This window comes from Dendrobates tinctorius, unplaced genomic scaffold, assembly GCF_039654945.1.
Source record: "Dendrobates tinctorius isolate UK_male_01 unplaced genomic scaffold, ASM3965494v1 ptg000396l, whole genome shotgun sequence".
NCBI classification, from domain to species: Eukaryota; Metazoa; Chordata; class Amphibia; order Anura; family Dendrobatidae; genus Dendrobates; species Dendrobates tinctorius.
Window position 1 is genome coordinate 2,416,906 of NW_027362062.1, and position 17,282 is coordinate 2,434,187.

At 42.5% G+C, this 17,282-nt stretch overlaps 1 protein-coding gene across 4 annotated transcripts in view; it reads right to left on the reverse strand.

Annotated features, from left to right (window-relative positions):
- SLC1A7 (solute carrier family 1 member 7) overlaps positions 1-17,282 on the reverse strand; it is a 119,354-nt gene that overhangs the window by 16,447 nt on the left and 85,625 nt on the right. For all 4 annotated transcript variants that reach the window (XM_073563717.1, XM_073563716.1, XM_073563720.1 and 1 more), the window contains 5 exons: positions 14,199-14,241; positions 8,312-8,534; positions 7,644-7,743; positions 5,782-6,015; positions 554-748 (listed from right to left, as the gene is read on the reverse strand). In XM_073563717.1, coding sequence (XP_073419818.1) covers positions 554-748; positions 5,782-6,015; positions 7,644-7,743; positions 8,312-8,534; positions 14,199-14,241 — 795 coding nt within the window. The remainder of the gene's footprint in view (positions 1-553; positions 749-5,781; positions 6,016-7,643; positions 7,744-8,311; positions 8,535-14,198; positions 14,242-17,282) is intronic.

Consider the following 17,282-nt stretch of genomic DNA (forward strand, 5'->3'; position numbering starts at 1 on the left):
ATGCTGATCAGTGCAGCGTAAAGAAGCTTTTTACTAAATAGAAACCATCAACAAGCAGGTGCTGGTGACGGATCTTATTACATTGTTTGACATCCCAATATGCTTAGCCCATGGGAGATTAGTTTCCATCATGTAATCTTAAAGGGTTAGTCCCAAAATCTTAATTTATTCTTTACCTATAGGCTATGAGATAACTTAGTGATCGCAAGAGGGACGACCGCTGGAACTCCCAGGGATCTTAAAAATGGGGCTCTGCAGCCCTGGAATTGATCTCTGCAGAGGAACCCAACCTCCATTCTCTGCTGGACTGCCATAAGCAGCCAAGATCAGTATGGTCGAACATACGCACCTCCGCGGGGATCTGCAGGGCCTGGGCCTAGGTTCCAGAGCCCTGTTCTCAAGATCGCTGGGAGTCCCAGTGGTCGGATCCCGATCAATCAGTAAGTTATCGTCAACACTATGAAATGGGTGTAACTTATGATTTTGAGTAAAACTGTAAAAAACAAAAATAACAAAAAAAAGTTGTTTTTTTTATGTAACATTTTAGACCTACCTGATAGTGATGATCTGGCCAAAATCAAGCTCGTAATTGTTCACTTGTGCGATAAAGATGGCAGCTACTGCTTCGTACAAGGCGGTCCCATCCATATTTATAGTGGCTCCAACGGGCAGCACAAACCTTGCGATACGTCTGTCTATGTGATTGTTCTCCAGAAGACACTTGAATGTTATTGGCAGCGTGGCAGAACTAGCAAAACACAAACACTTTATCAAAGTGCATTACGTGGCGGCAGCAGCAGTGGTTAGTAGAATTATAAATGCAGCTCTGGAGGATAACACAAGCTGGAAACTCAGAATCTCTACATACTGTATGAGCATTGCTGATATTCCGGTGTATGTCTGCAATGATGTGTCACAATATGGGTTTACAGTGGCATATGGATCGCCCTCACCCAGGGCAGCGGGGTACTCGGAACCGGGCCCGGCGGATTTCAATGGGAGATGTCACGGCAGCTGTGACCCGGTCTGTGGCCCTGGGCGTCCATTGTAAAAAGGGGAATAGAGTGGATGATGATGTTTAAAGTTTATAAGTGAATGATTCGTGACACCACCTGTGGTGTTCGGCAATGAAAATGTTAAGCCGACGCTGCAGACAGATCCTCTGGGACAGATGGTGTGGTGCAGCAATGATGGTGTAGCCCCCCCACAGGTAGGGCTGTAGTCCCAGGGCACAGTAGATGAAGAAGATAGGTGTTGAGGGAGAGAGTGTAATGTCCGGCACCGAGATGTAGCAGTGCTGAGTGTGTTGGCGCAGGAATAAGCGGAGGACACCAGGGCATGTAGTTCCAAAGCTTTACTCACAGTCTGTTGAGCATACCGGTGCCCGCCTCGGTGCCGTGTCTTCCAGGTCAGGGGCTCAGCCAACTTCCAGGCAAGATGAAGTCCTCCCTTCCAACACTCCGCCAACATGTGCCTTTTCTGAACGTCTCCCTGTTGCGCCTATAGTGAAGTACTCACAGTACTGAGTTACACTGGAGTTCCTCCCGTCAGATGTTCCTATGAACTCTACTTGTACGGCAGACAGCTGTAGCCTGTTTCGGGGACTCCTTACTACCTAGTCCCGGCTCACTCACGTTGCTGTTGTGCCCCCCCCAAGTCTTGTGTGGGAATAAAGTGGTGACAACTTCTATTCCTCTGGTGTCAGCTGCAGGACCATTAGTATCCATACAACCTCGGGGACCGGACCCCGGCCTTGCGCTGTGAACTTGGGAAGGGTTCTGCTCTAACCCTGATCCTTAGTCCTCCTCTCCTTATGTTCCATGCTAATCCTTCTTTCTTATGGAGAGAGTCAGGCTTTCTAGCAATGTTCCTTTCCTGTGCCAGCGGACCCAGGTCACTGAGGTCGGCTGCAGCACTTCCTTCATCCATCCCACTCAGGGGATCCTCTCTCTTCCTCTGACTCGGACAGACTGACTAAATCCTAAACTCTTCCCGCTCTTTTGATGCCAACTAAACTCCACCCACCTCCCAGCACGCTTCGTGTTCCAAGCAGGGAGCCACCAAAGGGTGATTTGCTACACTACTATGTTGTGTGGGATGCAGGTGTTGGAGTGTGGTCAGGTGTCTCCACCTTACCTGGATGGTGGGGCACCACACCTCAGGAGGAGGTGCAGTACCTCTGTGGCGACTGAACCCTCAGGGGCGCCACACATACATCCATTATGGAGTCCAATTGGAAAAAGATGCATATTCCATGGTATGTTTTTTTTTTTTCAGTGACCCAATGTAAAGGAAAGTAACGTCTTCTGCTCTTTCTGCTATACCAGGAATCCCTAACCCATTGCTTGTGGAGACCTACTGTGTGGTTCAAGGGTATCTGCTAGCTCAGCACATTTGCACTGGACATAGCAGACAACTACGAGCAGGATGAAGTGGAGGAGGATGATGGTTAGCGCTGAGGCTGCCTCCTCCTTGCTGGTAGCGTAATCCCCCTCAAAAGGGGCGGACAGAGGCAGAAGGGGTCCCCTGTGTAAGAATAATATATTAGCCCTTTGCAGTACAATAATGGGTCAGTGACAGAAGCTGTCTACTGCTTTAGAGGTGGATGTGGCCCACTTATCTTTTGGGCCCCTGTGCGGATGCACAGGTTGCACCAATGGTATGACCGCCCCCAACAAGCTGCGCTACCTGCCTCCTCGTTGTTGCCTGTTTTGCACCTTCCTCGTCACAACTGCATGTCCCCTTGGCCACTTCCCGGCTACCTGCTCCCAACTGGATATCCTCTACTCGAAGGTATCACTATGCACAATACAAACACATTGACACCCATCGCTCCCCACAACCTGCCCTCTTCGACATTTTCCTCCAGCAAGAGTTATTTATTGAGACAAAGGCAGGTCATACGAATGGCTATTAAGGTGTATATAATCCCCATTAATTGTTAAATGCTTTTTCTGGCTCCAATCACTTTTGCAACGGAAGGTGAGCGGTGCATCATGTCTACAGATCGCTGCCAGGACAAGTGTGTAATCGGCACGTATCGTGCACCTTACCTGTTTATCAGAACAGGTGTCACTGTCCACGCTTTTGGACACATCGAACATCAAGAGGACGTCAGAGAGCAGACACCGCCCTGACTTCTTGTTTATGTTCAATACAACCGAAGGCAAGGCGGGGATAGTGGAGCCAACGGTGACCGGGCGCAGGGCTCGCGTGATGTATCGACCTCATGAGAGAACCGGGAACGTGAGTTTTGACAGCACTGGAACTCCGCCAGCACTGGAGGTGAGTAGAAGTAAGTATTTTATTTTAACATGGCCAAACATGAGGAATGAAAAGGGGTGGTCCAAGTTGTGGACAACCCCTTTAATGAAAAACAATAACCCTTTAATGACCAGTTATCTGTCATTGGCGGCAATTTGGCTTCTACAATTTGTTCACATAGATTGTAGATCATGACCATCTCTTTAGTGCAGAATGTGGGTCTTAATGTAAGGAAAGGTTGAGGACCACTGGTGTAGACAGTAGGAAAAAAAAGGAGACCAAAAGGCACATTTCAAAACTTGGCAGCGTTTCCTGGCATATACACAACTGTTTAGTAAAACAGGCGGACTAGGCTTTTGGTTTAAATCAATGTAAATTTTTCTCCAGATTGGGCACAAAGCTTAGTGGTTACAGTTCATGGCGCTTAACTTGGTAGTTACAGACTTCCAAACGTTGGGCTCACTGTAGGCTCGGGAGAGTTTTTGGCTCAGGTCAAAGCTCCTTGCGGAGATGATAAGGTTTCAACATACTACTGATAGAGAAGACCTAGAATTGGTCGCCAATCAGTCAGGAAAGATACAAATTAAGGATCTGGAAGTGGTACAATACAACATAAACCAGATGCACAAGAAGAGACCTGAAATGGCCTACCACCAGGCAAGGCATCAGCATCTGGTGAAGCCGGGGCAACCATTGGAGTCCCGAGGGGCCCACTCTGGCCAGATTTCATTAAACGACATCCTCTGTACATTTCACGTGTGTGTGTTATACTCCAAAATCTTTCTCAATCCTGTACACGATTTTAAGAAATAGCGTCCTGTAAATCTAAAAGTTAATGCCATAGTGCACATAAAACATCACTGCAACATTGGCATGAAACGCAATAACGCAAGTAAGCTAACCGGTGCCAACAACATTAGGCTCACACGTACATTGCTGTCACGTCCCCGTATATAAGCACAGTTGTACCTGGCGCACGCCATACTGGCCTCATGTCAGGCTATGGTGATGGATTATAGTTTGCTATGACATATGATGGAAAATATTAACGGAATGGAGCGCGGTTATCACTGGTAGATGTCAGGGTCAGTACCTGTGCAGTGATCCACCATTAATTGAAAACATCTGCATGGCGGTGTCTGCAGACTATTATGCCATTATGTAATGTACTAATATATAACAGAAACGGACATATTACTGCAGACCGCTGACATCGTGTGCCAGGAGCTAATTAAGGGAATTACTATGGAATCTACATAGAATTTCTCCATGCAGCGCAGGATATAAGAGATGGATGTAAAATAAAAAGGCCGAGTGCACATTGTATCTGAGCACATCATTAGGCGCATACAACAGCAATGATAAGTGATGGGCGGACATGCTCGTATAAGGCGTTATCTGAGCATGCTTGTGTCCTAACCGAGTGTCTTCGGCGTGCTCGAGTAATATGCTCGAGTCCCCGTGGCTGCATGTCTCTGGCCTGGCTGTTCGACAGTCGCAATGTATGCAGGGATTCCCAAACAGGCATTTTCTGATGAAAATTACTGATGAAACTAGGTCCATTTTTCTTCGACGTTACAAAAAACTTGACGTCTGAATGAGGCCTCAGTAATCTTACAAATTTCACACTGGCCACTGGGTCTAGTTTAGACTTCCTATCCTTTTTCAGGAAGAGTTTTCATCAGTTTCCTTATCATCAGAGGGTGACAGTGATTGATAACACCTCTATAAATAGCTGATAACGCAGGATCCACCAATCACTATAACACATCCTCCTCCCTTTACATTGATTGATCTTTGCACCCTCTAATTAGTTGCTTAAATGGAATTAATCCAGTCTAATTAGTCAGTCTATTGATGCTAATGTACATGTGGATTTCCTGAGTGTAAAAGGGCACTAGTGGCTGGTGTGAAAATTGAAATCTTTATAATTTTTAATTTTAGTATAGATACGAAATATATATATTTTATATATATATATTTAATTCATTTTTTTTCCCTTAAAGGGGTTGTCCACCCTAGAGAAATCTTCAGCAAGCACTGCAATTTGCCAAATCCTAATCCTGTATAATACAAGCACCATTAGGATTCCACTGATCCAGGGTCCCACAGTCATCGTGTGACATGTGATTTGCATACTTGTGGTCCACTAAAGTCTCAGCCGCGTCTCTCAATAAAACAATGCGAAACGCATGACGACCACTGGAACCAGCAAGCGGGGCCGAAACCTTCAAAGAGTGCCGAAGATCCGAAGATTTCACCAGGGGCTGTCAATCTCTTTAAAACCTGATTTCCACTTAGCCTTAATTTGGCAGAGCAGGACTGCCAGGCACCCTGGGAATTACACCCTAGAATATGGGGACAATGCACCAAATTATTTGTAGCAGGACAGTGAAATTTTGGCCAAGCATGTGCTGGACAGAGACTGCGGTTGGAAACGTTCAACCAACAAAGCAGGAAAATCCACAACATTCCATTAAAATATAACATACTACTCAGATCTTATGTGGCTACTACCTGGAGGATGTGGCCAGTGCTATGAGCAGAGCCTGAAGGATTCCTCGGATGAAGACAATGGGGTTCTTCTTAGTGATAAATAGATACATGATGGGAAGAATAAAGAGGCCGTGCACCACCAGTCCACATACTACAGTGATGGCGTAATATCCAAGCTTCTTCCCAATGGCTGTGGGATCATCCATTTCCAAGATCTTGCCAGCAATAAGGAAGACGATCCCAAATGGAAAGTACCTACAAAAAGCAAGGAACAGTACAAAGTAACTAAAGATTCAATTCTTTTGGGTGTTTTAGAAAATATTTCTAAAATAAAATAATCACTTTGCACTTTAAGAAAAAAAAAAAAAAAAGTGTACTAATCACATTTCAGGTCTATTCAATCAAGGTAATCTAGTGAAATGTTAGCACAGCCGGTGAGAGAGGTGCCAAACAGTAGGTTCCCAAACCTTAAGGGTGAGTGCACATGCTGCGGATTGGTCTTCAGATTTTTCCACGCGGATTTGGCAAAATCCGCAGGTAAATCCGCAGGTCAAAAGACCTGCGGTTTATCTGCGGATTAGCCTGCGGTTCAGCCCTGCGGTTTCACACCTCTACAATGGAGAAGGTGTGAAACCGCTGCGGATTCCGCGCAAAGAATTGACATGCTGTGGATTTGAAACCGCAGCAAATCCGCGCGGAAAAATCCGCAGCATGTGCACAGTGTTTTTTGTTTTCCATTCATTCATTTTACTGGTACTGTACAATGCAGCAGAAGCTGCTGCGGATCCGCAGCATGTGCACACACCCTAATACCATATATCAAATACTGGGCACACTCAAAAAGATTTGATGTGAAAAAGGAAATTTTAATACATACAGTAGCCACTAGTAACAAATGTTTCGGTCATGATAGATCTTCATCATTGTACTAGGGTTAATTATAGAAGGACGTGTGAATATGTCACACACAAATATGAGCAATGATCAGCAAGGTAAATAAGTAACAAGATGGATATCCTGTGACGCGGTGTCCTCCCTGACAGGAGGTGGACACCGCGTCACAGGATATCCATCTTGTTACTTATTTGGTATAGCCTACCACAAGTCACTGGACACCAATTCTTCAGGCAATTTACCTTGCTGATCATTGCTCATATATGTGTGTGATATATTCACACGTCCTTCTATAATTAACCCTAGTACACCGATGAAGGTCTATCATGACCGAAACGTTTGTTACTAGTGGCTACTGTATGTATTAAAATTTCCTTTTTTCACATCAAATCCTTTTGAGTGTGCCCAGTATTTGATATATATTCAGTCACGGTAGCCTTCACGACTGGCAATATAGCACCTCTACCACCCTCATCTAGATTTGAGACACTCTTGTGGGACGTTGGAAGTTACTTCTCACATGTATGATGTTCTGTGCAGAGGTTTGAGGTTCGGTGAAGATTCTTGATATTATACATCTATTTCTTGTGATTCACAGTCCATCAAAAGGCAAAAATGATGGGACTGTTGTGTGGTGGCAAATGAGCTGCAAATCAATCTCTTATTGGATGAAACAAGAAAAATGACTTGGTTACCCTATTGCTGTGGCTAAGATTTAGCTGTCTACCCTAGCCCTGTATCCAAATATGTGCATCAATGCAGAATGCCTACTTGGCACAATCCCAGCCAGTTTCCACCTTGCCATGGTCGTAGCTGGGTTTGTGTTTAATCCTTCTCTGAAAATTTTTGAAAAATTCTAATTTACACAATAGCCAATATACGGTATCAGTCCTCTTTTACAAAAGCCATGTCCATACCTATGGAACCAGACCATTTTTTCTCTAAAATTAAATAGCTAATACAAAATGCAAAGCCAACGCCAAACTCACCAGACGGCAACAGCTACAATTTTCATGACTGACTCATTCAGGCACTGACAGAAACTGACAAGAGGTTCGCCGCTTGTTCCCATACGTCCCAGCATTATACCTGAAAGACAGGGGTGGAGAAGTAAGCCACCATTTCCATATACGTCTCAAGTAGCAACAGTATATGTTTAGTTTTTTTTTTGCCTGTTTCTTGTCCAAATGAATAGTTTGTAAAAAAAAGTACAAACATGTCAATGTGCAAATTTTTATAACTTTTTTTTTTACAATCTGATCATTTTTCTGGTATGGCCGATTATAAAGCAGGCAAATGGGCCACACCATCTTCTGGTCCTTGGACGAACCCATTACCTCTGTGATGACTATTGGAGTTGTGATGACTAAGGATGAGTTTTTATGCTGAATTTTCGGATCAGAGACTCTCCAATCAAAACTTGTGCTTTTTTAACTCCTTGTGACTTTTTAAAGAGTTTTTGCTCCAAAATCTCTGCAAAAAAACTCACACCCTAAGGCTATTGGTGTTGTTGGCATGTCATGGCTATCTACATAACCTACATAGACTTCAGTGGGGTCGACTATGTACATTCTCATCCATTTTTTCTATATCTAGTTATGAGAGGGTCTCCGAGGTGGGATTTACTTTTACATTTTTTTTTTCAAATAACACATACCCATGGTGGCAGAAAATATGACAATTCCAAGAACATTCATCCCATCGCTGGTTCCCGGTTCTGACTTGTAGACCACATCTGGGGAAGGAGTGATATCTAGAGCAAAGTTTTGTATATGTGACCCATTTTCATCCTTGATCCCATAGATGAAGATTCTGTGAGTGACACTTTCTGAAGAAGTAGTCTTCCCACTTTTTACTATTGGTATATTCTTGGTGCGATACTGAAAAAATGGAAAGCAGAAACTGTATACATACAGTATATATTCATACACAGATATATATACACACAGTACTGTACAAAAGTTTTAGGCAAGTGTTCAGTAGATGCTGAAAAGAAAGAATGTTTTAAAAGATAATAGTTTGCATTTTGTTAATTAATAAAAACAAGGTGAATGAACAAATACTAAATCTACCGGTAATTAATATTTGGTGTAACTGCCCTTTGCATACAAAAAAAGGATCATTTCTTCTAGATATACTTACACATAGTTTTTGAAGAAACTCAGCAGGGAGGTTACAAACAACTTAGAGGACTGACCACAGATCTTCTGTGGATGTCACTTGTGCAGATCCTTCTGTCTCTTCTTGTAATCCCACAGACACTCGATGAGGTGAGATCAGGGCTCTGCAGGGGCCGGATCATCGCTTCCAGGACTCCTTGCTCTTCTGTACCCTGAAGATAGCTCCTAATGACATTATCTGTATGATTGGAGTTGTTACCCTTGTGCAGAATTTATTCAAAACCAATTAGATGCCTCCCCGATGGTATTACATGATGGATAAGTATCTGCTTGGATTTCTCAGCATTGAAGACACCATTCATCCTGACTAAATCCCCAATTTAGTTTACTAAAATGAAGTCCAAATTTAAAAGGAGCCATCACCCTACTTCACTGGGCTCTTCGGCCCTTGGGCGAACAAGCTGTCTTCTGTTAAAGCCATATATTTCACATTTTGATATATCAGTCCAGAGCACCTGCTGACATCTTTCTACACCCCAGTTCCTATTTTCTTGCATAGTTGAGTCACTTGGCTTTGTTTTCATGTTGCAGTTCCTCCATAAAGACCGCTTCTGACCAAACTTCTCCGAACAGTAGATAGGTGTAGCTGGATCCCACTGATTGTTGCCATTTCTGAGTTGATGGCACTGCTGGACATCTTCTGATTTAAAGGGAAAGCAAAGAATGATGCATCTTTCATCTGCTGCACTAAGTTTCCTTGGTACTTTCTTGATGCTTCATCTTAAAATCCCAGACTGCTTTGAAATCTTTGCCTGGGAGATACCTTGCGGATGCACTATAACTTGTTGCTGCGTTCAGTCTTGCCATGGTGTGTGTGACCTGTGACATGAAACTGTCTTCCACAACCTCACCATTGTAGCATTATTGTCTATTGCACACCAAATTTCAATCCTCCTACAAAGTTGTTTCAGTTAATGACTGTGATTCAACATAGATATGAAAATGATGATGATAATTTGCAGCTGTTTAGTTTCACTGGATACTCATACACCAGACTATAATCCTACAAAACCCCTGAGTGCAAGTCTAACTGAGACCTGAACGGGTGCCTGAGCGCAGCGTGAAAGCACCCTTAGATTTCTCTTTGGTTAATTCACTCTACATTTAGGTAATTAATAAAAATAAACTAATAACAATTCAATTTTTAAAGCATTCTTACTTTTTTGTATACAGAAAATAAGAGCAAGCCCTGTAATTTAGGCTGGAGACACAAAAGTGTATGGCTCGCCCATTGAATGTGATATGCTAATGAAACTCAGCTCCAGCTCTGCTGCGAATGGGATCCGAGTGTCTTTTGCTCCCTCCCCCCTGCCCAGGAGATGCGGTATGATTAGACCCTGTTCCTGCAAGGTCGAACACGACCACTGCACAGTACACAGCAGCGGCACATTTATAAGATTATCTCAGCACAGGAACGTTATATATTCAAACCCATCCAATTGTGGAAATTATTATTATTACAAGTTCTATTGATTAAAATGTTGATTAAAATTAACTCTGCTCATGGGAAAACCCCTTTTAAGACTACATTCACACATGTGTCTTATATGTCCTAGTGCTTTCTGTTTTTCAAATGGACAACATACTGACCCACAGCGTTTCATTGAACCATTTGCATATTAGTTTTAAAACAGATCCATTAGTTCAATATGTGAGACTTATATCATGTCCAATTCTCAACTGTTTGGGGGGGGGGGGGGGGAGGGAGGGTCAGATTTGGCCATTGAGGTTTTGATCTGACCAGCATGTTACATACAGTCATGGTTGAAAATGTTGGCATCCTTGAAAATGCTCCAGAAAATGAAGTATTCTCCAAGAAAATTATTGCAATTACATCATAAACATGTGGACATTATTTGACACAAAACCCCAAAAATGGGCCTGGCAAATTTGCTGGCATGTTTACAAAATTGTGGGTTGACAACTTTGTTTCAAACATGTGATGCTCGTTCCAACTCACCTGTGGCAAGTAACAGGTGTGGGCAAAATGAAAATCACAACTGAAACCAGATAAAAAGGGAAGAAGTTGAACCAATCTTTGAATTGTGTATCTCTGTGTGCCACACTAAGCATGGAGAACAGAAAGAGGAGAAGAGAACCGTCTGAGGACTTGAGAACCAAAATTGTTGAAAAATATCCACAATCTCAAGGTTACAAGTCTATCTCCACAATTTTTTGATGTTTCTTGGTCAACTATGCACAACATAATAAGGAAGTTTACAACCCATGGCAACGTAGCTAATCTCCCTGGAACGCAGGATAGTCTGTTATGATGAGTCACCGAAGGAGGAAGAAACAAAATACTAGCTAAGTCCAGAAAAACCAGAGAGGTTGGCAGCTATCAGATTGCAGACCCCTGAATCTATCCACAACAACTAGCAGTAGCCGTGGGGGGTTCCTACGGTGCCCTAGACCCCTCGATCACAGCCGGAGAACTACATAGCCTAAAGACAGAAAGGGGAAAAACTAAACTGCCCCAGAGCAGACCCCAAAGCAATAGGCAGCCCCCAACATATAATGACGGTGAAGCAAGATGAAAACACTAACACAGATAGAAAGATAGGTTGAGCAAATGATGGGCCCAAGCTAACTAAAAAAGGACAGGATAGGAAAGCTGCTGTCTGCCATCCGCAAAAACCCTATCCAAAATGTGCCAACCGACTGATAGGAAAAACAGGCCCTGAAGTCGCTAGGCTTCAAAAGGCTATATCAGCACTCTGGTATATTCTGAAGACAGAGCAAAAGATCAACAGATCAGATACAAAAATGAAATTCAGCTCATCCCCGGCCGGGGATGGCAGAACTCCCAAAAAACAAGGCAAAACAAAAACAAAACTGAAGTGTACAAAGCAGAGCAGAAAAACTTAGCTTTGAGACGCAGGAATCAGACTGGTCTCCAAGAATCCAGCAGGATCACCAGCAAGGCAGAAGGGCGTCGGCTGCCTTATATCCAGTCCTCAATTCCAGCCGCCCAGGTGTTTGGTAATCAGCCTCACTACCTTCCTTCACCAGAGGAGGGAGTTCATCAGACCTCAACGGTGAAGGGAAAAATGAACTCACAACAATAGTCCGTATGGTGAATAAGCAGCCCCAGACAAGTTCCAAAGAAATTCAATCTGTCTTGCAGGCTCAGGGGCATCAGTGTCAAGTATCAGTCGACATTTGAATAACATTAAACGCTATGGCAAGAGACCCAGGAGGACCCCACTGCTGACACAGACATAAAAAACTAGACTGCCAAAATCCTTCTGGGAAAGAGTCTTGTAGACAGATGAGACCAAGATAGAACTTTTTGGTAAAGAACATTATTCTACTGTTTACCAAAAATGGAATGAGGCCTACAAAGAAAAGAACACAGTACCTACAGCCAAATATGGTGGAGGTTCAAAGATGTTTTGAGGTTGTTTTGCTGCCTCTGGCACTCTGTGCCTTGACTGTGTGCAAGGCATCATGAAATCTGAAGATTGCCAAATGATTTTGGGTTGAAATGTAGTGCCCAGTGTCAGATAGCTGGGTTTGCATCCTAGGTCATGGGTCTTCCAGCAGGACAATGACACCTAACATACTTCAAGCAGCGTCCGGAAATGAATGGAAACAAAGTGCTGGAGAGTTCTAAAGTGGCAGCAATGAGTCCGGATCTAAATCCCATTGATCACCCGTCCAGAGATCTTAAAATTGCTGTTGGGGGAAGACGCATTCAAATATGAAAGATCTGGAGCAGTTTGCAAAAGGAGAGTGGTCCAAAATTCCAGGTGAGAGGTGTAGTAAGAAGCTTGTTCATAATTACAGGAAGCGATTGATTGCAGTTATTTATTCCAAAGGGTGGGCAACCAAATATTAAGTTGAGGGTGCCAACAATTTTGTCCGGTCCATTTTGGGGTTTTTCTGTGAAGTTATGTCCAATTTCCCTTTTTTTCTCCGTTTTTTTGTGCTGTTCCAATACACTCAAAGGGAATAAACGCATGTATAACAAAACGTGTAAACGCAATCACTTTTGGGAGAAACACTTGATTTTCTGTAACAATTTCAAGGGTGCCAACTGTTTCGGCTATTATTATTATTATTATTATTATTATTATTATTCATGACTGTATGTGAGCTGGTGGGGAAAAAAATAAAAAAGAAATCGCATCATGCACTAGTTTACTCCATATTTACTGTCTTATTAAACAACATTTACTTGTCTTTTTTTATTTGGAGGAAGGGGAATCCTTGATGCATGAAATGTTATAAGACAAGAAATGTTTTATGTTCCTAAAGTGCTGGAGACATTTTTTTTTCTAAATTATTTGCTTGTATTTTTTTTTTCTTTTAGATATAATCTACACATCTGTGAACATTTAAAAACAGAAACACGGATGGCATACGGATTAAATTCAGTTTTTTTTTTCCCGGATGAAAAATTGGACGACTTTCATGTGCTCATATGAACCCGGCTTTGATTCTATGGTGGTCCGTTAAACACAGATGAAAAAAAAGACGACGTCCTCTTTAGCAGGGTTCCCCAACTCCAGTCCTCAAGGCCCACCAACAGATCATGTTTTCAGGATTTCCTTAGTATTGCTTAGGTGATAATTGCTTCACCTGTGCAAAACAAAGGAAATCCTGAAAACATGATCTGCTGGTGGGCCTTGAGGACTGGAGTTGGGGAACCCTGCTCTAAAGTTCAGTTTTCCATCTGTGTTTCACCAGCTTCAGTTTTGAAAAATGGACGACAAAAATAATCGGATGCAACACAGAGAATGTGTGAGACAAAAACGACCCGTTTTGCACTGATGTAAAAAATGAGATATGAATGTGTGAAGGCAGCTGAATAGCAGAACGATAAGGGTACGTTCACACGCTGCGGAATCTGCTGCGGATTCATCCGCGCGGATTTTGCAAAATCCGCAGGTCAAAAGACCTGCGGTTTATCTGCGGATTACCCTGCGGTTTCACCATCTCCACAATGGAGGAGATAGGAATCCGCAGAAATAATTGACATGTCAATTCTTTCTGCGGTTTAGAAACCGCAGATAATCCGCGCGGAAAATTCCGCAGCGTCTGCACTGCGGTTTCCATTTCCCATAGGGAATAATGGTACTGTACACCGCAGCGTGTGCACACACCCAACGGATTGTGCCATCAGTATAGAATGTAAGACAGTGTTAGAAAACAAGATAGTCTTATAAAAAATGCAAGGAAGACTAAACAAATGTAACATCCAATCAGGATCTTCTTTTCCACTTTTCAACCTGTTTATCTACTACTTCCAACAAATAAATGTTAAATTACACACACTTAAAACAAATAAATATTGCAACAGATGGAATAATGTCTCTAGAAACTAAAACAACAGTACAAATGATATAGCGACCGACTGACCTGCTTAAAAGTTGCCTCCACCAGATTTGAAGGAAACATATTCCTAGAATTTAAAAAAAAAATCATTTTAGCCTAAGGGTATGTTCACATGGACCTTTTTTTATTTAAATTATGCTGTCTGAAAATTCCCCCCCCCCCCTCCAAAAAAAAAAAATGCTGTATAACACCACATTTTATGGAGCATTTTTTTTGGTGTGTGCTTATACACAGATTTTTGCTTATGGGGTGTCTTTTACGGCTTCAATTGATTCAGTAGCCAAATTTGGAGTTGTTTTTTTAATCTATCAGAAACACACCAACAAATGACTTGTTGCTTTCATATCAAGCATTTAATTCACATATTGGTTTAAAAAAAGAAGAAAAAAAAAACAAAAAAACAGCAGCATGTGCGCTATAGGCATATTTTCCAATTGAGATCAATAGGACGCTTATTCAAAGAGTGTTTGTCACTTTTTTACGTGGCTTTTTAGAGCAACAAGTCACTTTTCAAACACGGTTTCCGCACATAAATTGATGCATAAATTGGTACTTATATTGCCTTTTTATTGTGTGTTTTTTTGAGAGGTGTGTAACAGAACCATGACAACACATCCTATTGTTACACCGCAAATAAAAACAAAACATGTCAAAAACCACACTGATAAACCACATCAAAACCAGCTCAAACACCAGTGTTCTAAAAAAAAAAAAAAAAAAAAGGATTTTGTAAGAAGTCTTTTTTAATTAATCTGTCTTGAATGCTGCAGCCAGGATCATATTCCTCACCAATCGTTACACCGATGCCTCTACCTTGTGCCAGTCATTACACTGGCTACCCATCCACTCCAGAATTCAGTATAAACTTATTACCCTCACTCACAAAGCCCTCCGTGGCTCAGCACCACCCTACATCTCCTCCCTTGTTTCAGTATACCACCCTACCCGCGCCCTCCGTTCTGCTGATGACCTGAGATTAGCATCCTCAATAGTCAGAACCTCCCACTCCCGTCTCCAAGACTTTACACGTGCCGCGCCAATTCTTTGGAATGCACTTCCCAGGTCAATACGATTAGTCCCCAATCCCCACAATTTTAAGCGTGTCCTGAAAACGCATTTATTCAGACTGGCCTACCACCCCAACACATTAACCTAATCTATCCCTGTGTGGCAGAGCCAAAAGTTTTACCATAACCAGGTTCCCCGCATCATGTTCCCACATGCTTTATGCATCCATTAGCCCTCTGTGTCTGTACTGTTACACACTTAACATTATGACTGGTCCATACAATCAGGGTAACTGTTACCATCCACCTTTCGTGTCTCCCTCTTTCCTCATAGACTGTAAGCTTGCGAGCAGGGCCCTCACTCCTCTTGGTATTTGTTATAATCTACTGTATGTGATTATTGTTATGCTGTAATGTCTATTGTCTGTACAAATCCCCTCTGAAATGTAAAGTGCTGCGGAATATGTCAGCGCTATAAAAATAAAATTTATTATTATATTATTATATTATTAATGTGGATTTTTCTACCTGAGAAATCCATAAAAAAATCTTGAGTGTACATAACATAGTATAAATACGAATCTTATTTTATATTAAACAATAAAATATATAAATAAAAAAGCTTGCCCAAACATTTATAGTCTATCCATTAGGGCAGTGCTACGTGGCAACAGCGAATGGAGCTGTCTATGGGACACACCTATAGACAAGGAAGAGCCCCGTTCTCAGGATCATTGAGGGTCCCAGTGGTCAGATTTCCTGTAATCCGCAAGATATTCCCTATCATAACTTACTATCTTGGGAACAACCTTTTAAATGGAATCTGTCAGCAAGTTTTTGCTATGCAATCTGAGAGCAGCGTGATGAAGTGGCTGAGACCCTGATTCCAGCGATGTATCACTTACTAGGCTATGTGCTGTTTGCAATAAATTCAGTGGTTTATCAGGAGGAGATTATCACTACAAGATGAGATATCTCGTGCCTCCTAGTCCAACCACGCCCCCAACACTGATTGGCTGCTTTCTTTATACACTATATATTGACAGAAATCTGCCAATCAGTGGTGCGGGCGGGGTTATACAGGGCTCAGCATTCTGAGGCTCTGCAGCAGAAAAAAATGTGATTCTATTACAGCTGCTGCACCCAGTAAACTAAGTGATACATTGCTGGAATCAGAGTCTCTGCCCCTACATCATGCTGCTGACAGATGAGGTATCAAAACCTGGTGACAGATTCTCTTTAAGTCTAATGTTCTATTTCTAAACATGGGGTGCAGTAACTTATCAGCACCGACATCACGTAATAGCATGCGTCTGTCAGCGGGATGAGAATACAGATGTAATAAGTAACATTCAGGTCAGTTTCAGATTGCTCCGGAGAGACGTGACCCCGTGATCATCAGACAGATTGTCGCTCGGGTTTGAAGAGGATTAAAGTGTTTTGATCCCTATAACTCAGTCTCACGTAGTGAAATTACACTGGGAGCAGATCCGGGATAATCTCACACATTGTTATATGGTCAATTTGTCCCTACCCGAGGGTCAGAGATTGGTATCATGGGCGACGCACATCTGTACGTGCCGCATCAATCCACCCAGGGAGGGATTTAATTTATAGGAAATTAATATAAAATAGACACATCATGGAGAATTTATTAATGAAGTATATACCTAATGGCCGGAAGCACAATGAATGGCAAAATAAAGGAATAAAGGGGGCTTCTTTTCTGGAATATGACATGTGATAAGCAGGTCAAGCCCACTTTCTAACCTGTTGGCAAAGTGTTGACAGGGAGTGTCCGAGAGTGTAAAAAATAACATAAAAGCAAGAAATGTTCTAAAATAAAAATTGAATATTCCTCTACAGCTCCAGCATCGAGGCTCTGGGGGTCCCCGCCGCCAGCCATAGAGGTCATATGACATACGAGATAGCATCGGCGCCGTGGACAATTGTTAGCTGTAGTGATCACATGAATACGTCGGAAAAGAAATACCGGCTGGGACCATCAGAGTATCACTGCTAGGACGGTGGGGGATTTAACAGGCGAGTAATTTTAAAGGAAAAAAGTCCGATATTATAGGGGGTTCTACTTGGGAAAAAA